The 21,675-nt window shown below is 43.9% G+C and overlaps 1 protein-coding gene across 1 annotated transcript in view; it reads right to left on the bottom strand.

Moving 5' to 3' along the window:
- LOC124550625 (serine/arginine repetitive matrix protein 2-like) overlaps nucleotides 1–21,675 on the bottom strand; it is a 237,764-nt gene that overhangs the window by 65,733 nt on the left and 150,356 nt on the right. The window contains exon 17 of the mRNA XM_047125347.1: nucleotides 9,769–10,038. Coding sequence (XP_046981303.1) covers nucleotides 9,769–10,038 — 270 coding nt within the window. The remainder of the gene's footprint in view (nucleotides 1–9,768; nucleotides 10,039–21,675) is intronic.

Genomic DNA, 21,675 nt, shown 5'->3' with positions numbered 1-21,675 from the left:
CGCAAAGCCAGAGTTTTCTGGAAGAGGCGACAGTTCGAATCCTGCTAGCATTTACTTTTCATTTTCATCAGTAGTCACATTATTTAATTTATATAACATTTGAGAGGTAATATAATGAATAAAACACATACGTTTTCATGAACTTGTTGTGAATTTCATATGTTGTATGACAATTTACTATTTGTAATTAAATTTTCAAGGATGAGGGACAGGCTTGGAAAGTCCAAGTCAAACCTCAATAAATGATGATGCGATTGACGTTATTCACTATCATTAATATAGTAACTCACAATGCGCCAGACCACAAGAGTAATGTACAATTACTTGTCGGATGTGCTCTCAGTGTCACACGTCGCAAGATGGTTTTTGTCACACAGGCAGGGAAAACATAAATTGAAACTTCATGCAAATACACGTGGTTTTTTCTTCATTATGTTACATCTCAGATATCATATAAATTAAATAATATGACCAGCATCGAAAAAAATAGATTTATAATTAAGCTCGAGCAGGAGTAGAACCATTGGCTCACACATGTTCGTCTTACTGAAGCTCGAATGCTAATCACTTCACCACCGTGAACTCTGATGTGCAGCAGTTAGGCACATATACATACGCCATGTAATTAACGAGTAAAACTTCTCTTGCGATTTTCTCGGAATTGCCAGTGTAGTGCACCCTGCATTTGCACATGTTTTAACGGCGTACTCAAGGTGAATGAAGTATGAAGTAAACCCCAACGTTGTGGCCTCCCCTTATGAGATCTCATTATTGAGAACAGGAAGTGCCTATGAGTGTTCTCTAAAATGTCAGTGCAAAAGAAACAAACGTTAGAACATTGACAAAAGAAGCAATTCCAGTCAAAGTCCAAGAAATGTCCCATTACTGAAGATACAGATCAGCCCGAAACATCATCGCCAACATCTCTCAAAATTAAAACAGAGGTATGTGACTTAAGTTCGAGCAATTCCAAAAATAAAACAGAGCTGTACTGTATCCACTGTTGATGAAGATAGTGAGGTAATTTAGATGCACCGTGCCGTATCCTGCTACTAGCGCATGTGAGTGTGAGTGCACCGTGTGTAGTGGTGTTACACATGCGTGCTCGAATATATCAGCACAAAGCCAGCCATTGGCGGCCACCTGGGGGAGGCGTATGCGCGGCGCAGTCTCTGCCTCGCCATATGCCTGCGGCTCGTGCATGGAATATGTGCTGAGCAGCACTGACTCACACTCTTTATGTGCACCGCTGCGTCTTGTTACCTGTGAATTCATGAGAGGCTGATTTAGTTTTATTGTTCAGAGGTTTATGAATAAAGCCATATTTGCGTTACTTACATCAGTTTCATGTATTACTTGTTTCATACACGCTTGCCGACGAGTTTGGAATGGTTTACGCGTATGCAGTCCTTAAGCCACTATTGGCACCGTGTTACTGGCCCTGACTGAACAGTTTAGTTTGGCAGTGACCACTTTATCGGCTTCCATTAACAGACACTGTACCATTCCGTCGGTACATCCACCCACTTTTCCTCCATATGTTCATTCACATAAGGATTGGGAAGCTTACGAAAAAAGACTCAGATCATATTTTTTGGCTTTCGGTTTGACAGACTTGAATTTGTGCAAAGCCTTCTTCCTCAAATGGATTCCACCTAAAATGTGACAGTTACTGAGTCAGGTTGCCCCTTCACTAGAACTGGCAGCTCTCACTTTTGATCACATGTGCAGTTTGTTTTCCAACTACCATTGCAAACAAATGTATGTCATAGTGGCACGAGTTGAATTCTATCGATGCCGCAAGAAACCAAACCAGTCATTACATGTTAGTGGAGATGCTGGCTAGATGCCACCTCTCCCTCCAGGACTGAATTTGTATACCTCATATCTCTGGGTCTAGTGTTACCCCACGTGAGAGTGTGAGAAAGTTTTGCAATATTTGTGTAACATGGGCACCAACTCTGTATTCATCTAGTTGTATGTGGGAGAACACCTAAAAACCACATTCATGCTGGCTGGGACATCGGACCTCGCTATTAATCCGCAAAACGGATTCCACCCGGAGTTGGTGCGCCGACCCGATTCCCAGAAACAAGCGTGCTAGAGGGCGCGACTTCCGGGTGGTTAACAATCTCAATTTAGTTGCAAATTTCTTTTGTACCCAGTTTGATCATACTGTAGTTAATAAGTGTCCGCCTGCTTAGCTGGGTGGTAACGTGGTCACCTTCCACTCAAGTGGGCCTGGGTTCGATTACCGGCCAGGTTGGCGATTTTCTCCGCTCAAGAACTGGGTGTTGCATTGTTGTCCTCATCAACGGAGCACAAATCACCCAAAGTGGTGTCAAATGAAATAAGACTTGCACTTGGCAGCCGAACTTCCCCGTATGGCGCCCCCCGGCCAACGATGCCATACGCTCATTTCATTTTTTTTGTTAATAACTATTAGTGCAGCACTAAGAAAATTGCTTTTGGCTTGATCGATGTCTTACGGGACGTCATGTGAGAGAAATGCGAGTTGGATTTCACATGGCCGATGGTTACGGAATCTGTGGTGGTTGGCATGGAGAAGGCCATTCTCTCTGAGATAACTCATTACGTTTTTACACAGAATATGGTCTAATATTCCGCAAAAGATGGGTGCCAATGGTAGTAGACTGCTGTTTTGTGAGTCAACAGTGTATGTGCAAACAAGGTGAACATCACGACGTCACAGTTATGTATTAGCATTGACAATGAATTAAGAGACCTCTAAAGTAGTGTCATGTTATTGGCCATCTATATAAACCTTGCGAAATACTCAGAGAATTCAAATAACTGGCAGTTGTTTTCACAGAAGAGAACAAGCTCGGTATCGCTATTACCACAGCCAGGCTGGAGGTTAGACATGCAGCACCCGAAAGGAATTAATCTCCTACAAATAACTTTATGTGTGTTCTGCACTGTGCTACCACAACTGTTGATAGGTCTGCTTTAACGCACGAGCATGTTTACAGCAGAGCCTCAGTTTCTGTTAACAAAATCTTTAATTGCCAGCCACTGTGGCCAAGTGGTTCTAGGCGCTTCAGTCCTGAACTGCGCTTCTGCTACAGTCGCAGGTTCGATTCCTGCCTCGGGCATGGATGTGTGTGATGTCCTTAGGTTAGTTAGGTTTAAGTAGTTCTAAGTCTAGGGGAATGATGACCTCAGATGTTCCATGGTCCTTAGAGGCAAAATATTTAATTTACACTACTGGTTATGTGCCATCAACATCTATATCTACATACATACTTTGCAAGCCATTGTAAAACGTGGAGCAGATAGTTCCATTCCATAACACTTTGCAATGTTGTGCCTAGATATTTAACCGATCTAACTGTGTTAAGCAGCACACCACTAATACTGTATTCAAACATTACAAGACTGATTTTTCCTACTCATCTGCATTAACTTACAATTTCCCCCATTAAAGCAAGCTGCCACCAAATAGAAATTTTATCCAAGTCATCCTGCATCATATAGGGTGTATCCTCCTACAGCATCCTCAGGCAAGAGGTAGCTGTTTACCTACATCTGCATGATTACTCTGCAATTAACAGTTAAGTGCCTGGCAGAGAGTTCATCGAGCCACCTTCGAACTACTTATGTACTGTTACATTCTCGAATAGAGCGCGAAAAAAAACGAACACTTAAATATTTCTGTGCGAGCACTGATTTCTCTTGTTGTACTATGAGACCATTTCTTCCTATGTAGATGGCACAAAAAAAAATATTTTCACACTCTGAAGAGAAAGTTGATGATTGAAATTTCATGAGGAGGTCTTGCTGCAGAGACAAACGCCTTTGTTTTAATGACTGCCAACCCAATTAGTGTATCATATCTGTGGCACAAAACGACCTGCACTTCTTTGAACTTTTTCGATGTCCTCCATCAATCCTATCTGATGCGGATCCCACACCGCACAGAAACAGCCCAGAAGAGGGAGGACAAGCGTAGTGTATGCAGTCTCTTTAGTAAATGTCACATTTTCTATGTAGTATGCCGATAAATCGCAGTCTTTGGTTTGCTTTCCCCACAACGTTATCTATGTGGTCGTTCCAGTTTAACTTATTCGTAACTGTAATCCCTAAGTATGTAGTTGAGTTATAACCTTTAAAATTTGTGTTTACATGACCATAAATGACAGCGTCATCTGCAAAAAAATCTAAGAGAACTGCTCAGACTGTCTCTTAAATCGTTCATGTAGATCAGGAACAAAGGAGGGACTACAACAGTTCCTTGGGGAACGCCAGATATTACTTCTGCTTTACTCTTTGACTTTCCGTTAGTTATTACGAACTATGACCTTTTTGAAAGGAAATCACAAATGCAGCACATAACTGAGACGATACTCCACGCTCACGCAATATAATTAGAAGTCGCTTATGAGGAACGGTGATAAAAGCCTTCTGTAAATTTAAAAATATGGAATCAATTAGACATCTCCTGTCGATAACATTTATTACTTCGTGTGAGTAAAAAGCTAGTTGTGTTTCACAAGAACGATACTTTCTGAGTCCGTGTCAACTATTTGTTAATAAATAATTTTATTCGATGTGATTCATAATGTGCGAGCACAGTCTTAGATACAAAATCCTATTGCAGACCGACGTTTGTGATAAAGGTCTGTAATTCAGCGGATTTCTCCCATTTCCTTTCTTGGGTATTGGTGGAACTGCGCAACTTCTCAGTTTCTGGGTACGAACCTTTCTACGAGCGAATGTTTGTATATATGATTGCTAAATGTGGAGCCATTGTATCAGCATACTATGAAAGGAACCTGAATGGTATACAATCTGAAGCCTTGCCTCTCATAAGGGTTTTAAGCTGCTTCTCTTCACCAAGGATATCTACTTCTAAGTTCTTCATATTGGCAGTTGTTCTTGATTCGTATTCTGAAATATTTTCTTCGTCTTCTTTTGTGAAGAAATTTCGGAAAACTGTGTTTAGTAACTGTGCTTTAGTGGCACTGTCATCAATAGCGTCACCATAATTGTAGCGCTGTCAAGTAATTGGAAATTTGTGGTAAGGTCTTATGGGACCAAACTGATGATGTCATCGGTCCCTAAGCTTACGCACTACTGAATCTAAGTTACGCTAAGGGCAACACACACACACCCAAGCCCGAGGGAGGACTCGAACTCCCGACGGGTGGTGCAGAGAAGTGATTGTGTCTTGCCACAGGTGTGCTTTACATACGAGCAGAATCTCTTTGGGTTTTCTGAGAGATTCGTTGTGGAAGCTATTAAAAGAGTCTCGCATTGAAGTACGCGCTAAATTTCAAGCTTCTGTTAAACTTAGATCACAGATGATCTAGAGCGCGTATGACGTCATTATGTTGAAACCTACACCCATTTTCAGGTGACTTTGGATTACTCTTCAACTTATTTTCATCATAGTTGTAATATTAGGTTGGCGCATAAGTTCGTAGCGTTTATCCACAAGTTCAATAAACACAACAGATACACATAACAGAGACTTTAGTCATCACTTATATATTCTGCTTCACTACTTACAACAGTCTGCCAAGACTCGAATACCTTCTCGATTGCACGACTGTAGAAATCACGTGGTTTTGACCGAAGAACTCGTCCAAGCATGTTCGGAGCGCGTTTTCATCCGCAAACGAAGTTTCTTGAAGGTCGTTCGATAGAGAGCGGAAAATGGGAAAATCTGAGGGCGCAGGATCATGTGAATAAGGTGGTAAAGAATGACTTCCCAAAGAAACTCCAGTATAGTGTTTTTCGTCGGTCTAGCAGAATGCAGGCAGGCGTTATAGCGGGGTAGCATCACTTCACGCAGCTTTCCTGGCCGTTGTTCTACAAGACACCTCAGTCGTTAACAACAAATTTCAGCAGTGATGCTTACACCCCGGGAAGCAAATCGTAGTAGCCACACCGTCGCTGTTCCATCAGATGCATAACATTATTTTTTGTGGGAGCGCGCAGGTCTTTCTAAGGGGAGTTGCTGCTTTGCTGGAGCTTAACCATTGCTTTCTTTTTCTTATTTTAGCATAAAGACACCATTTACTGTCACGACGGAGGATACGAATGGTCGCTGATTTTTGTGCTTTTGACTTATAGCATGCGGTACTCATGCGACAGACCTTTGAACCTTCCCCACTACATGCAAATGACAGACGATGGTGGAATGATCACAGTTCATCACATTGGCAAGTTCTCGAATGGCCTACACTAACGTGGATCATTCTGCATCAAAACATTTAGGTGATCTTCATCAAATCCCGACGGTCAGCCTGAATGTGGAGAGTCAGTAATGTTAAAAAGATCCTCCTCGAAACGAGAAAACTATTTTCTTGTCATGCTCTGTCCAGTGGCATTATCCATATACACGGTGGAAAAGTTTCTGGCTGCCTCCGGCTGCTGTGACCCCTCTATTGAACTCAAACAACAGAATATGACGAAATGTTCTGATTTCTCTACTTGACACTCCATTTCCTGGCATCCAAAGCTGCATTCACTATCTCGAAATGAGAAAATGAGCCGGCCGGAGTAGCCGAGCGGTTCTAGGTCCTACAATCTGGAACAGCCCGACCGCTACGGTCGTAGGTTCGAATCCTGCCTCGGGCATGGATGTGTGTGATGTCCTTAGGTTAGTTAGGTTTAAGTAGTTATAAGTTCTAGGGGACTGATGACCTCAGAAGTTAAGTCCCATAGTGCTCAGAGCCATTTGAACCATTTTTGAGAAAATGACAGTATGTAAATTCAAATAAAAACAGTGAACTACAAATAAGAAATGACAGTCGATAAGTAAAAACAGAGCAACCGGAATACGGAGATGCAAAAGAAAAACGCTACGAACTTACGCGCCAACCCAACATTTTTAGTTGATGTTTCTTTATTACAATGGTGAAATATTGTGAAGCGTTTGGCTGTGACGAAAGATAGGCGAAAGGAAATAGTATTTCGTTCCACAGGTGAAGTTGTTTAAAAAAAAAACCTGGTAAACCATTGTTCTAGATTAGGTCACTGAATTTACAGGCTGAACCTATGGAATATTGTCATTACGAAGCAGGTGCGAATGTTCTTCTGTTTGAGATTATTGATTTGTGTCTAAAAAACAACGGAAGTCTCGCGAAGAGACCATGAGGATAAAATCAGAGAGATTAGAGCCCACACAAAGGCATACTGACAATCTTTCTTTCCACGAACAGTACGAGACTGGAATAGAAGGGAGAACCGATAGAGGTACTCAAAGTACCCTCCGCCGCACACCGTCAGGTGGCTTGCAGAGTATGGATGTAGATGTAGATGTAGAATCGTAACACCAAGGAGTCGTGCGACATACGCGAAATTTGGGAGGCGTGTGTCTGCATCTGAAAGACGATGTCTATTCAGGTTTGGCGCCAGTCACATAAGTGTGGCGCTAGTAGCATCACTATGAGGACTCAGCTCTGGTTTGCTTTAAATACACGCCGTCACGGTCGTGGGCGCTAGTTACCTTTGAGATTGGACGTGGTGAGCTGAAGCTAGTCAAGAATGCTTTTAATGCGACACAGACGTCACTATCGACTCATCACGAAATCTGAACTGCAGGAAGACTGTACATGATTGGATGCAGCGGTAGTCACGAGAATGCACGGCAGCAAGAAGCCAGGGCTCCGGGCGGCGACGTGGCCCTACCCAGAGGGAAGGCCGCCGTGTTCGGTGTATGGCTGCGGCGCATCGTACTGCATTTGCAGCAGCTGTTGGCACCACAGTGTACTGTTGTTGTAACCCAGCATGCTATAGCGAGTGTCGACATGTTGCCTTGGCCTGTTCGATCACCAGATCTGTCTCCAGGGGAGCAGATTGGGACACCATAGGACGATAACTCCAGCGCCGTCCGCAAGTAGCAGCAACCGTCCCTGCGTTGATCGGCCAAGCGCAACAGGCATGGAACTCAATCAATCCCACGAAGTGACATCTGGCACCTGTTCAGCATAATGCATGTACGTTTGCATCCTTGCATTCGACATTCTGGCGGCCACACCGGTTATTAATGCACCAGAATTTCACGTTTGCAGTGGCTTATCTCACGCTTACGTTTACCTGTTATCTTGCAATGTTTATCACTTAAGTATTTTACCTAGACAAATGTATTCTCGAAATTTCATTACTTTACATTAATAATTTTTTGGTGTTGGGATTTCTTCCTCGTCAGTGAACTGAATGATAAGGATGACTGTATATGTGTCAGGTTACATCAACGCACCAAACAACAGATATTGGGTTGGCGTAAATGCCCATATCATGCACGAAACACCGCTGCCTGATGAAAAGGTTGGAGTGTGATGCACAGTGTCGGCTTCCAGTGTTAGCACGGACAACTGCAAAACTCCGTGAGGCCATTACACACGATATAAGCAACACTGCCGAGGATACGCTTCACAGAATAATTACAATTAAAAGAAAACAGCCCTCGGTCACTAATTTTTAAGGAAATAACCGGGTTTCGACACTGCTAGGAGTGTCTTCCTCAGAATTTACACCAAACAATGGTCTATAACATAGTCACAGAATTATGAGGAAAACCGTATGATACAAATTATAAAATAATAAATGACATATAAGTACTGCCAGTCTTTCACGATTATTCTGTACTTATAATTTGTATCACACGTTTTTAGTCATAATTCTGTGACCATGTTATAGACCATTCTTTGGTGTGAATTCTGAGGAAGACACTCCTAGCTGTGTCGAAACCCGGTTAATTCGTTAATAATTAGTGATCGAGGGCTGTTTACTTTTAATTGTAACTATTCACGGTCTCTGAACGTGCAGCCATGTACAAAATTTTGCTTCACAGAATGTCGCGGAATATGATAAGGCGAATACAGTTCTGCATCGATGCTGGTGGAGGGCACTTCCAACATTTACTGTGAGAACTTCGTATGTATGTAAGTATGTACAGTGTGTCACCTCCCAGCGACATATTACCATATCCCAAAACTGTAGATTTTATCGCGTTATTGGGTCAAATGTTACGACTCATTAAAGTAAAAATGGTTCAAATGGCTCTGAGCACTATGGGACTTAACTTCTCAGGTCAACAGTCGCCTACAACTTAGAACTACTTACACCTAACTAACCTAAGGACATCACACACATCCATGCCCAAGGCAGAATTCGAACCTGCGACCGTAGCGGTCGCGCGGTTCCAGACTGTAGCGCCTAGAACCGCTCGGCCACTCTGGCCGGCTCATTAAAGTAGTTGAGGTTTATATGGATCGCACTCTGTTTGGAGTGGTTTGCTATTTGTTAGAAAACGTTGCGTATTTTAAGAGCGTTTACATACCTTCTCTCCTGATCGTTGGTGAATTTCGGGTCTTGTTCAATCGATGTAGTTCGCTGCAAAATTTACGTTTTTGATGCAATCGTGACAGTCATTTGTATGACCGTTTTGTTTTCGACTGGCAGCCGCGAAATTTGAATTTGTTCCGGTGAATTTTCATTCTGTTCGCGTGTATGTTTTTTATTGTGTGTTGTTTTATAGCTCATTAAGAGTGTTGAATGATGTTTTGTTGCAGAGTGTTCTTTGATTACTGATGCCGATCCTGTGTAGACGCAGGATGAGGCAGGAAAAAAAGGAAAAGATAGAAGAAGCACAACGGTATGCGTTCTTTGAGTAAAATTTCGTTATTCGCTATCCTGGCTGATACTGTAACTTTAATTTCCACGTGTGCCAGAATGGTGAGACAGCGCTGGGTTGTGATGCGACCTGGGAGACAGCAGCACGGCCGGGTCACGCACCTGTAGACGACGGGCGGCCCCGCCGTGGACGCGGGCAGCGTCTGGATGCGGCGCGGCGGCTTGCGCTTCTCGGGGATCTCCTCGAAGTTGATCCACTGGCGCGCTGCGGGGGCGGCGGGCTGCGGGGGCGGCGGCGGCGGGGGCGGCGGGTTGGCGCGCGGCGGCAGCGGCGGCGGCGGCGGCGACGGCGACGACGCGGACAGCGACGGCTTGCGGCCCTCGCGCGGGCTCTGCAGGCCGGCGCCCTGCTCCGCGAACTCGAACCACGACCTCCCGGATGGCGTCCTGCTGCAAAGCGCGCTTTCTGTCAGCAAACACCGTGGCGGCGGAGGTGGCCGGGTGGCTCGTAGTTAAGGAACTGGGTGACGAGCCACCCCAAAAAATACCATGCTTCACCAAAACATTGGAACACCCAGAAGACACCGTCGGATGTCAATGTACGAGGGTCACTCCAAAAGAAATGCACACTATTTTTTTAAAAAAATCCATCTTTTATTCTACATGTTTGAAAGTTTTACAGCGTGTAGATACATCTTTTAGGAACAATATTTTCATTTCTCGACATAATTTCCATCCCTCTCAACTGGCTTACGCCATCTTGGAGCCAGCACCTGTATACCCGCACGGTAAAATTCTGGACCAACCTGTCGGGGCCACTGTTTGGCAGCGCGCGCAAGGGAGGCATCATCTTCAAACCTTGTTCCACGAAGAGAGACTTTCAGTTTCCCAAAGATATGATAGTCACATGGAGCCAGGTCAGGACTGTAAGGCGGGTGTTTCAGTGTTGTCCGTCCGAGTTTTGTGATCGCTTCCATGGTTTTTTGACTGACATGTGACAGTACATTGTTGTGCAACAATAAAACATCCTGCTTTTGCCGATGTGGTCGAACACGACTCAGTCGAGCTTGAAGTTTCTTCAGTGTCGTCACATATGCATCAGAATTTATGGTGGATCCACTTGGTACGATGTCCACAAGCAAGAGTCCTTCGGAATCGAAAAACACCGTAGCCATAACTTTTCCAGCAGAAGGTGTGGTTTTGAATTTTTTTTTCTTGGGTGAATTTGCAATTATTACCTCTTCATCTCTGGTGAAAAATGATGGAGCCACTTCAACATCCTGGGAACCCACATGACACAAACCTTTTTTAACGTCAACACTTTCAGTATTCTGCAAATACTTCCTTCCCCTATCCCAACGTAGTGTGACAATTCGTTCACTGTGAAGCATCTATCAGCAGTCACCAATTCGTTAACTCTCTGCACATTGTGTGGAGTGTCTGCAGTACGAGGCCTGCCGCTGCGAGGACAATCCTCAATATTGCCATGCCCACCTTCATCACGTAGCCTGATTGCCCACCGACTAACTGTATTGCGATCGACAGCAGCATCTCCATACACCTTTTTCAACCTCTTGTGGATGTTTCCCACTGTCTCGTTTTCACAGCACAGAATATCTATGACAGCACGATGCTTCTGACGAACGTCAAGTGTATCAGCCGTCTTGAAGACGTGCTGTGACGGCGCCACTCACGGGAACTGGTTGAACTGAGTTTGAAAACAAGCGGGAAGGATGCATCTACACACTGTAAAACTTTCAGACATGCGGAATGAAAACTGTATTTTTACAAAAATGTGTGCATTTCTTTTGGAGTGACCCTTGTAACTTTGTACACATATAAGGAGGGGGGGGGGGGGGAGGGGTACGAAAAAACAATTATTTTTTTAAAATCTATATATTTTCAGACTGTTTACAAAACAACCTTATCCCCTTCAAAGTACTCTCCCATTACAACTAATATTTTTGTTCCACACGTGCTTCCACTGCTCGAAACATTTTTTGTATTCATCGATAGAAATGGCTGACAGCTCCTCCATCATTTCTTTCGTGGCTTATTCATTGTTGTCAAATTGGTGTCCTTTCATGCCCCTTTTCATGCGTGGAAATAAGAAAAAGTCGCACGGAGCCAGGTCAGTCGAGTAGGTTCGTGGGGCAGTGGAACTATATCATATTTAGCCAAAAACTGTCTAACGGAAATGGTTTGTGTGCAGGTACGTTGTCGTGGTGGAACCAGTCTGCTTCTGCCACAAATCGGCTCTTTTTTGACAAACACTGTTGCGCAATCTTTATAAAACTTCCGAATAAAAGATTTGCTTGACGGTCTGACCTGGGAGAACAAACTCTGAATGAACTACGCCATTGGCATCAAAAAGCGAATAAGCTTTGTTTTGATGCTTGATTTGCCTTGACATTTTGTTGGACGGGATGATTATGTCGTTTGCATTGGCTTGACTACTTTGCTTTGTCTCTTGCTTGTTCAGTAATGACCTGTGACCGAAAATCTGGATCAGTTTCAAGCCGTTGTTTCAAAGCACAACATGTTTCAACTCGATGTTCCTTTTGATCGTCAATCAGAACCCGAGGAACAAACTTGGCAGCTACACTTTTCATTCCCAAATCTTCCGTTAAAATTCGCTGAACCGAGCACCGAGATAACCGACTATCCTCTGACAGCTGATCGATTGTCTGTCGACGGTCTGTCAGCACAAGCTCCCGAATTTTTTCAATATTACCGACGATTCGGGCCGTTGATGGACGTCCAGAACGTGGTTTGTCATCAATCGACATGTCGCCATTTTTACATCGAGCAAACCATTCGGAAACTTGAGTTTTTTTCCGTAGCCTCATCTTGGTAAGCTGTTTTTAACGTTAAAACAGTTTCAGCAGTATTTTTACCGAGTAGAAAACAAAATTTAACAGCAGCACATTGTTCACTTAAACTTGCTGTCGTAAAAAGCGAAACAAGAACAAAAGAGCGCTAGCAAAAACAATCACTGCAGTTGAACAGACCAAGCCAGGTCGACAACACGGGCGGCACCGAACTGGTAGTGAGTTGCGCTATACACGACTAGCGGCAGAAATGCGTACTACAAAAGCTCCGCCCACGGCAATGTTGTTCCGGTTTTCTTTGGGTACTCCCTGGTATGCCATTGGCCATTATATAAATGATTAGACTTGCAGCCCTCTGTGACAGGTAGAAGAGCCACCACAGTGTGTCAGTCGTTTTCATGTTAAGTGTTCTGTTATGGTAGGGTATATAGCTGGACGTGAACAGCGTCAGATATTGTGTGGGCATGGGGATGCCGCCTACCGGTGTGAGACAGCGATATCAGCACCTGACTGAATTTGAAAGGGGTCTCATTTCGAATCTCCGTTTCGCCAGCTGGTCGAATCGTGCAGTACCCAGATTTGTGGAGCATTTTGATGTGATAGTGGCCTGATGTTGGACGGCTTGAGAACGCGAGAGCAGGTGTGCTCGTCGTAATGATTCCGGTCGACCACCCCTGACGTCCACAAAGAAGGATTGCGGACCGAGCACATCGAAGCACCTTCACCTCTACCACCTGAGTACAAGTAATGGACTCTCTGAATCATTCTTTTCGTCCAGTACAATTGGTTGGAGACTAGAAGCAGGCAGACTAGGGAAGTACCGTCCTGTGTCTAGCCTGCCATTAACATCACAACACGAGTGGCTGAATTTGGAGTGGTAGCGTGACCAGGAAGTACGGGCTGGCAACGAACGCTGTCGCATTGTGTTCAGCAATGAATCGCAATTCTGCACTACAGTGGACGACCATCGTTGACGAATATGGCGGCGACCTGAGGAGAGCTCCCGTTTTTCCGATATCTCGGAGAGGAATAGCTGCGTCACCGATGGCGTCACGGTGTGGAGGCCAATGAGTACGATTTCAAATCACGGCTGGCAGGGGCTGAGGGAACTCTGACGGCAAAACGCCACATCACCAACATCTTGCGTTGTCACGTGTTGCCTGTCATGCGACAGTATCATAAAGTATCAACGGCCTACGAGATGTTGAGGTACCTCGGTGGCCAGCGCGATCCCAGATCTGCCCCCGTTGTAACGTATGTAGGAGCAGTTGGGACATCAACTCCGTCCCAGTGCCAGTATGCAGTATACGAAAGCCGAGCTTCAACAGTTGTGGATCAGCTCGCCTAATGAAAGGATGCAACGGCATTATTACTGTAGTGTTGGCAGAAGAGCCAACACTGTGTTTCTAGAGGAGGCCGAAATGCACGCGTTTAATTACACGCTGACTGGCGTTAGGTCTGGAACAGGTCAGAGAAATAAGACTAGCAAAACAGGAGGTAACTGGTAGAATACTTAACTTTAATCCACAATTGTAGAACATCTCTCGTTACGGTACATGCTTCATAATATTAATTATCAATTGAATACGGCGCCTTGCTAGGTCGTAGCAAATGTAGCTGAAGGCTATGCTAACTATCGTCTCGGCAAATGAGAGCGTATCGGTCAGTGTAGCTTCGCTAGCAAAGTCGGCTGTACAACTGGGGCGAGTGCCAGGACGTCTCTCTAGACCTGCCGTGTGGTGGCGCTCGGTCTGCAATTACTGACAGTGGCGACACGCGGGTCCGGCGTATACTAATGGACCGCGGCCGATTTAAAGGCTACCACCTAGCAAGTGTGGTGTCTGGCGGTGACACCACAATTACATTCTTCCTGAACGAATCAGAGCACGCATAGAGGTGGGTGCAACGTCATACTTAAGTGGGCTCATATTTCCTAGCTCTCGAGGTTTTAATCACTGAAGTAACATCACATATCCTCTTCATCCATGGAGTTCCATTTCTCTTCCTTCCCTCCTTCTCGGCGCTTTACTTTTCTCGTCAGACAGTATATATTAAAATATATTTTTCAATAATGAACCATAGAATTTAAGTTACCGGGAAGCATATCGAATATTTTCAGCACCGATTTAAATAATAAATTTAAAACAGTTGATATATGAGCCGTACGCGGCTCGTGTTTATGCCGTTCCTTGCTTGACAGCTTGTCTTTATTCGATTTACTGACGTCACTAAGTTGCGGGATTGTCTGCCCGTGACTGGTAACAGCAGCGCGTATCGATAAGAGCACTGTCGTAGTATCTCTGGAGCGACCACTAGTATTTCCGTGTCGTGGTTTGTGGGAGTCCAGTCGGGGGCGCAGCGCCAGTGAGGTCCGGACATCCAGTACTCGCCGACCGCTGGCGACACACATGCACTGTCCGACGGAGGGAGACTTGAGCGGCGACGACTGTTGGTCGGTCGTTCGGTCGGTCGTATCATCGGACGACGTGTTTTGGTCGTCGGTCGGCTGTGGGTTAACTGCGTGTGTCGACTTGTGATTCGTCCTTGTTGTTCCACGGTGATTGCTTTTAGGATTGTTCGAGTTCTTGTGGAAGTGTTTTCGTGGAACTGTGTCTAGCTTGTGTGATTTCGACTGAGCAGTTACATTAATGCTGTCTGCCTACTGCAGCAGGAAGTCGGTCGGTTGGGACAGAGAAGCGAGGAAGTCTCCGCGGCGAGGGCATTAGCGCAGTGTTCCGCAGTGTCTTTTTCCTCGCCGGGTTGATGCTGTCCGGCACGGCGTGTTGTTCGACAGCCCTTGGTGTTTGTTCATATTCTTCAGGGGTTATTGTGCCTTGGCTGTGTTTATACGCCAATATTTGAAGGCGTAGTGCTGCTGGTACCTTCGTCCTCACTGACAGTTTCCGTTATCGTGCCGTTGGTCGGCCGGAAGGGAGTTGATTAGGTTGTTGGTCCGTCCCTCAGCCGTCCCTGGGTCAGGTTCCCATTCGATTATTTAATCTTACGTTTGGCTGCCTGTCTTACCTAACCTGACGTTAGAGTTACCTCCTCAGGCCGACCCTTGGAACACTTATGAGCACCACTGTTCTGTTGTTTCTAGATGGTGATTTTCTTTCAGTTTTAAGTACTGTGCACGGCCTTCAGCCGAACCTTATGTGGAATATTTTAAGATAAGACCTTCAGCCGTCTTAAATTAAAACTTGTAAGATTCTTGCTTAAACCTTTTTTTTTAAAAAAAAAAAAGAATGGGGGATTTTGCTCTATAGGAAATCCGTATGAACCAGGCCTTAAGCCTTGAGTTGTTCTATGTTCAGTATGTGGCCTTCAGCTGAGCTTTTATGTCCAATATTTTTAAGATAAGGCCTTCAGCCGTCTTAAACTAAAATTTGAAATTTCACCTTTAAAACCTTTTCAAGTTTCTTCTCTATTGGAAATTCTTGTTATTCAGGGCTTAAGCCTCAGTTCTTCTATGTCTAGAGTGGCCTTCAGCCGAGTATTTACGTAAAAAAATTTTGTAACTCAGGCCTTCAGCTGTGTGTATTCCTTAAGGCAATTTTAATAACTTGTGTTCGAGCCTTCAGCCGTATTGTTTTTGAATCCTTTTAAGGGCATGTGTGATTAACTGTTTTTAGGAAAATAAATTTGTGTGTTTTGTGCAACTAACAGTAACAGATCTCGGCCCCTTTCCACAACCATAACCTGATCCGCTCTGTCCTGCGTGCCAAGATTTCAGTACCAAGCCCTACACGATTTTCAGCTTTCGCTGCTTACAGTGAATGGAAATTAACACAATGGCTGGGCCACGTTTTGGGATCCCTATCTCTGCCTCGCTCTATTGTGCTTTGATGGAACTCTGTGCTTCTGAAGTCACAGGATAATATGATTTTTTCGTTTTGTAGACGGCACAGTTTTACATTTCTAAAACACTACCGGAAAAAAACATACAAAACCGTCAAGGGAAGGGAAATTTTACTGACAAGTGAGGTGACAGGCAGTTCATCGTTGTAGGAGTATACGATTCAGACCAAATGAAAAATCTGTGTGACAGTAAAAGGTGCCCCAACAGCCAATACACTGTGTAGCACCCTCTGGTGGTAATGCAGGCGTCTATTCTCGCATCATAAAGGTGCCGAATGCCATCCTGCGATAGACTGTCCTAAGCATCTTGCGCCTTTTGCTGCAATTCGGCAGGCTCTGGAGAGCGGGTAAGTTCCCGCTTCATGATGTCCCATACGTGTTCAACTGGCGAGATATCTGGTGATCCTGTGGCCAGGGCAGTTGTTGTACAGCATGAATAGCACGTTGCGTATGTGGGCGAACACTGTAGTGCTGAAAAGGGACATCATCTTCGTGTCGAAGAAATGGCAGTAGCACGGGGGTAACAGTCGGGGCATTGTAGCGGACATTGGTTGCTTTACCTTGCAGAACAAAAAATGTTACCTTGAGTTGGTTCGATCATGGGTACCCTCCTGTTCTTGATATAAGTGAAACAAGATGCCCAACTGACACTGTTTGCTGATGATACAAGCATAATTATTAATCCAGTAAACGAAAGTCCGATAGAAAATGATACAAATAAGGTAGTTGAAAAAGTTATTAAATGGTTTTCTGCAAATGGGCTTGCTCTGAACTTTGAAAAAACACCGTACATCCAGTTTTCTGGTGCAAAAAGTGTAATTCCTTCAATAAACATAACACGTCAAAAGAAGTCAGTAGCCAGGGTAGAGCATACTAAGTTTTTGGGTGTACATATAGATGAGAATCTTAATTGGACAATTCATATTTTGGGTCTCCTAAAGCGACTAGGTTCAGCAACTTTTGCAATCAGAATAATTGCCAGTTTTGAGGATGTAGAAATGAGTAACCTAACATACTTTTCATACTTCCACTCTCTGATGTCATACAGAATAATATTCTGGGGCAACTCAACACTGCTCAAATGAAAGTAGTTAGAATAATGTTTGGGGTTCATAGTCGCACATCTTGAAGACATCTGTTTAAAAGGTTAGGAATTCTTACAACTACTGCACAGTACATTTACTCAGTAATGAAATTCTTTCTCAACAACATGGACCAGTTTAAAATCAACAGCTACATTCATGTTTACAATACCAGAAAAAAGAAAGACCTACACTGTCCTTTACTGAACTTATCTTTGGCACAGAAAGGGGTAAAATATGCTGCTATAAAACTTTTTGATAAATTACCAGATGAAATAAAATGTCTGACTGACAGCAGTAATAGTTTCAAAATCAAATTGAAATCGTAACTCGTTGACAACTCCTTCTATACCATAGATGAATCTTGAATATGAGTAAATAAATCTGGAGATATAATATATGCATTTTGTGCCATTTAAGGGAATGGGATAGATAATAGAAATATTTAGGTAGAACACTATAATGTAAAAAAAACACCTTGTTTCCTGTGCGCATTTCTCGTGCATTTGACACGTTCCACATCATAACGGTTTTTCCGTGCTATTGATCAATGGAACACGTAACTAACTAACTAACTAACCATGGCCCTCCACACCGTGAAGCCTGGGCTTGGACTAGTGTGTCGTGTGCGAAAGCACTCTGCAAAGGGCCGCTCGCCATGTTTACGCCATACATAAAGAACCTACTCTCACCACTGAAGACAACTCAACGCCATTCCATTCTCCGCGGAACTCTTTCACGACGTCAGAGTAGCTATCCTCGGCGATGTCGTGGTGTCGGTGGTAGCCAAAGGCACAAGTGATATTAACCTTGCTGCAAGTAGACTGTTGCCAATGGTCCCTGATCACACAGCAGGTGCATCATGAGCACAGGTGTCGTTCCTGGATGATGTTCGGTCGGTCACCGCTGATCTTGACGTGCGCCTGTACAACGCAGACGTCCAGAACCTGGTCTCCACAAGTGGGAATATTCCACAGTGCACTATTGGAAGCATCGACACATCACAGTACACTGTGCAGTCTGCCAATACGTCCATCCATCTTCCCACAGGCCCACAATGTAACCTCGTTCAAATTGCTGAAGCTGTTCAACAGGAGAACGCGCTTGTCGGCGGGGCATGGGTGTGCCTAGAATGAATGTCCTCCTCTAAAACTCAGCAGCGTCATTGCCTGCATAGTCAACAGAGAGGATGCATAGACAGGCCTCCAGAGCGGCACTGGATTGATCACATAACCCCTCAGTATGCGTATATTTTATAGCCTGCTGCCATTAAACACAGTCCTTGAGGGAGTTGCATTTTTTCCGGCAGTGCATTTAAAGTAAGTTGCCAACCTTTGCACCCTCTGAAATCTTATCACTATCAGACTAGGCATTAACACGGCTTTTTTCAGACAGTATTTCGCTACAGATAACAGCATTATCTGCCAAAAGTGTTAAGTTTCTATTAATATTTTCTGCAAGGTCATTAATATACAACATAAACAGCAAAAGTCTCAACACCCCCTGGGGCACATTCGAAGTTACTTCTATATCTACCGATGACTCTCCACTCAACATGTTACATCGGCCGCACCAAGAAATCACACGATCATATTTTCGATACAAAGTGTAGGTGTGATTACTAGGTCAACTTATTTTTAGCAGTCAAGAAATGTTATCTACCTAACTGCCTTGACCCACCGTTTTCAGGATGTGTCGTGAGAAAAATGCGAGTTGGGTTTCGCTTGCTCGGTGGCTTTGGATCTATAATTTTGACAACATATCTTTACTCATCCTCACAATTTTAATGGTCTTTCTCAAAATAGTCTTCCATGAATGTGATGCACTTGTCCCATGCTGGATACCATTTTTTGAGAGGTCCTTCAAAATCGCGTCCGCAGCCTTCACCACTGCTTTTGATGATTGATAATGCCTCCAATGACGGCGTTTCTTCATGTTAGGGAATAGAGAAGAGTCACATGGGGCTAAATCCGGACTATAGGAAGGTAAGGGATGCACTTCACGTTGATTTTTTTGCAAGATATTCAGCAACAACATTGACAACATGCGGCCGCGCAATGTTCTCAGGACATCCCTTTAGCACTGTCCAGTTGCTGATGTGTGTGTAGGTATAACATGCTGATAAACCGTTCCATGAATATCAAAGAATGAGATGACCATAACTTTCGCAGCAGAAGCAACCACTCTTGTTCTTTTTGAGGTTGGTGATGAAGATTTCCACACTGAGCTTTGCTGTTTCCTCTCACGATCAAAATCATGTAGTCAAGTTTCTTCAGCAGTGATCACATTTGAAAGAAACTCCGGATCTTCCTCTAACATGAACTTTAATTGCATGCAGACCTGCACGCGAATGTCTTTTTGTTCGGGAATTGGCAGTCTTGGAACCCATCGCGCACAAACACGTGTCATGTGTAATTTTTCTGTCACCAACGTGTGGGTGGCACGAAATGAAATGTCCAGTATTTCAGAAAGTGATCTTAAGGTAATTCATCGATCCTCTCTCACTATGACAGCAGCAGTGGCGATGTTTTCTTCCGTAAGAGCAATAACCTTGAAATTGAATGTCTCCCCTCTTTAAACATATTGAACTACCTTCGAGCTGTGCTCTAGGGAAGAACAGACTCTCCATGGGCCTCCTGTAACAGAGTATAGGCCTCAACTGAAGATTTGTTGAGGCGAAAGCAGAATTTCAGAGTCGCAAATTGTTCCTCGCGTATTACCTCCATTGCAGCGGTAGGCGATACTGAATATGTCTGACCTTGCCTGCCTCTCACAGGAGGGAACCAGGAGTCCCAATAATGAAACTACTACGGCGTGTTTGTTGCACGTTAAACTAAGAATATCATAAGATTAAATTTTAGCATGAGAAAATGTGACCATAAAAAATTATGATCATTCTTTATTGAACAGCCCTCGTAAAACGGACGAAAAATGGAAAAAATACAAAAGAAAGAAGGAAAACCGGCTGTATTTGATTTCTCACAAAGATTTTCTGTCTTCTTTTTTTCTCTGTTTCTTTCTCCATTTCGTGAACAATATTTCTACGACCGACCCAGCTATCTAATTTTGCTGCAAGTTTTGCTCTTATGTGCAACAGTCTGCTACACATAACAGCAAAACTTGCAGCACCTGAAGTAGACAGCTGAGTCGGTCGTCGAAATACTGTTCACTAAATGGAAACAACAACTCGGTAGAACATCCGGAAGCACACTATTAATCGTTAGGACATTGGCAGGAGGTTCGCAGTGTTCCCAGTATAGAAACCACGAGCCATTCCTGCATTTCTAGAAGCTGGTACCAGTTGTATGGCAGCATATTGTAATCGGAGATTCTCAGCACGTCTGCAAACCGAGAACTTGCATTAAAGTTCAAGTTTTTATTTCTCTACTTATTTATTCATTCTAGTTCAATATCTTGGCAACGACAATGGACTGTTACAAGTGAAATTTAACTGTTTGTGAACAATTATAACAATAACTTCTAGTGTGCTTTTTATTTCTACACTGAATATTGACCTAAGTTTACAATATTTATCATATTAATTTTTCTTTATTTCCGGTTATTCTTCCTGCCATCACTGTAATATTTGGGTGGCTACGTGTACGCTACTCGTTTCTTTATGCCATCTATTTCTATTCACAGCCGTGCCTTCCCTTCGTATCACTGGAAAAGAGCTAGAAGTTTTCGTTAAGTTCAGTCTGTTTGAACTATTTTACTATTATCTCTGTCACTTTCAGTTATTATTACCATTACAATAACTATGACTAAAACTACATATACAACAACAACACTTACTACTACTACCTACTACTACTACCTTACAAATATTAGTAGCCGCCGTTGCTACTACCACCACCTTCAATATCCTACAGCGAGAACTATTAAAACTTGTGCTACCATTACTCATGTTATTACTACACTCGTGCTACGGTTACAGTTGATGACGTGTCCGTCGCTGAACATAAGAGGACGCTAAGTACGCTCTGCACAAGATCGGCCACACTGTCGGCTCCAGGAGTGCCTCGCTGCCTCCAGACCGCATAGCACTGGGTCAGTACGCATCTTATTTTCCAGTGCGAGCCACTGACTCCTTCGCAATCCTTGGGCTCACCCACCGGCCTTCCTCGCCTTGCCTGTGGTACTCCTTGACTGCAGCTATGCCTTGTTTTTGCTGAGGGACCATCGGCTAAAATATTCAAACTTTCAAAGCGTTCTTTGACTCCTATTTTACGGTTAACGGATATTCTCCCTCAATCCTACCTAGCGGTCCTCGCTATATCTTCAGCTAGGGGACGTTC

This window comes from Schistocerca americana, chromosome 9, assembly GCF_021461395.2.
Source record: "Schistocerca americana isolate TAMUIC-IGC-003095 chromosome 9, iqSchAmer2.1, whole genome shotgun sequence".
Lineage (NCBI taxonomy): Eukaryota > Metazoa > Arthropoda > Insecta > Orthoptera > Acrididae > Schistocerca > Schistocerca americana.
This window is presented reverse-complemented; position numbering and strand designations above follow the sequence as displayed.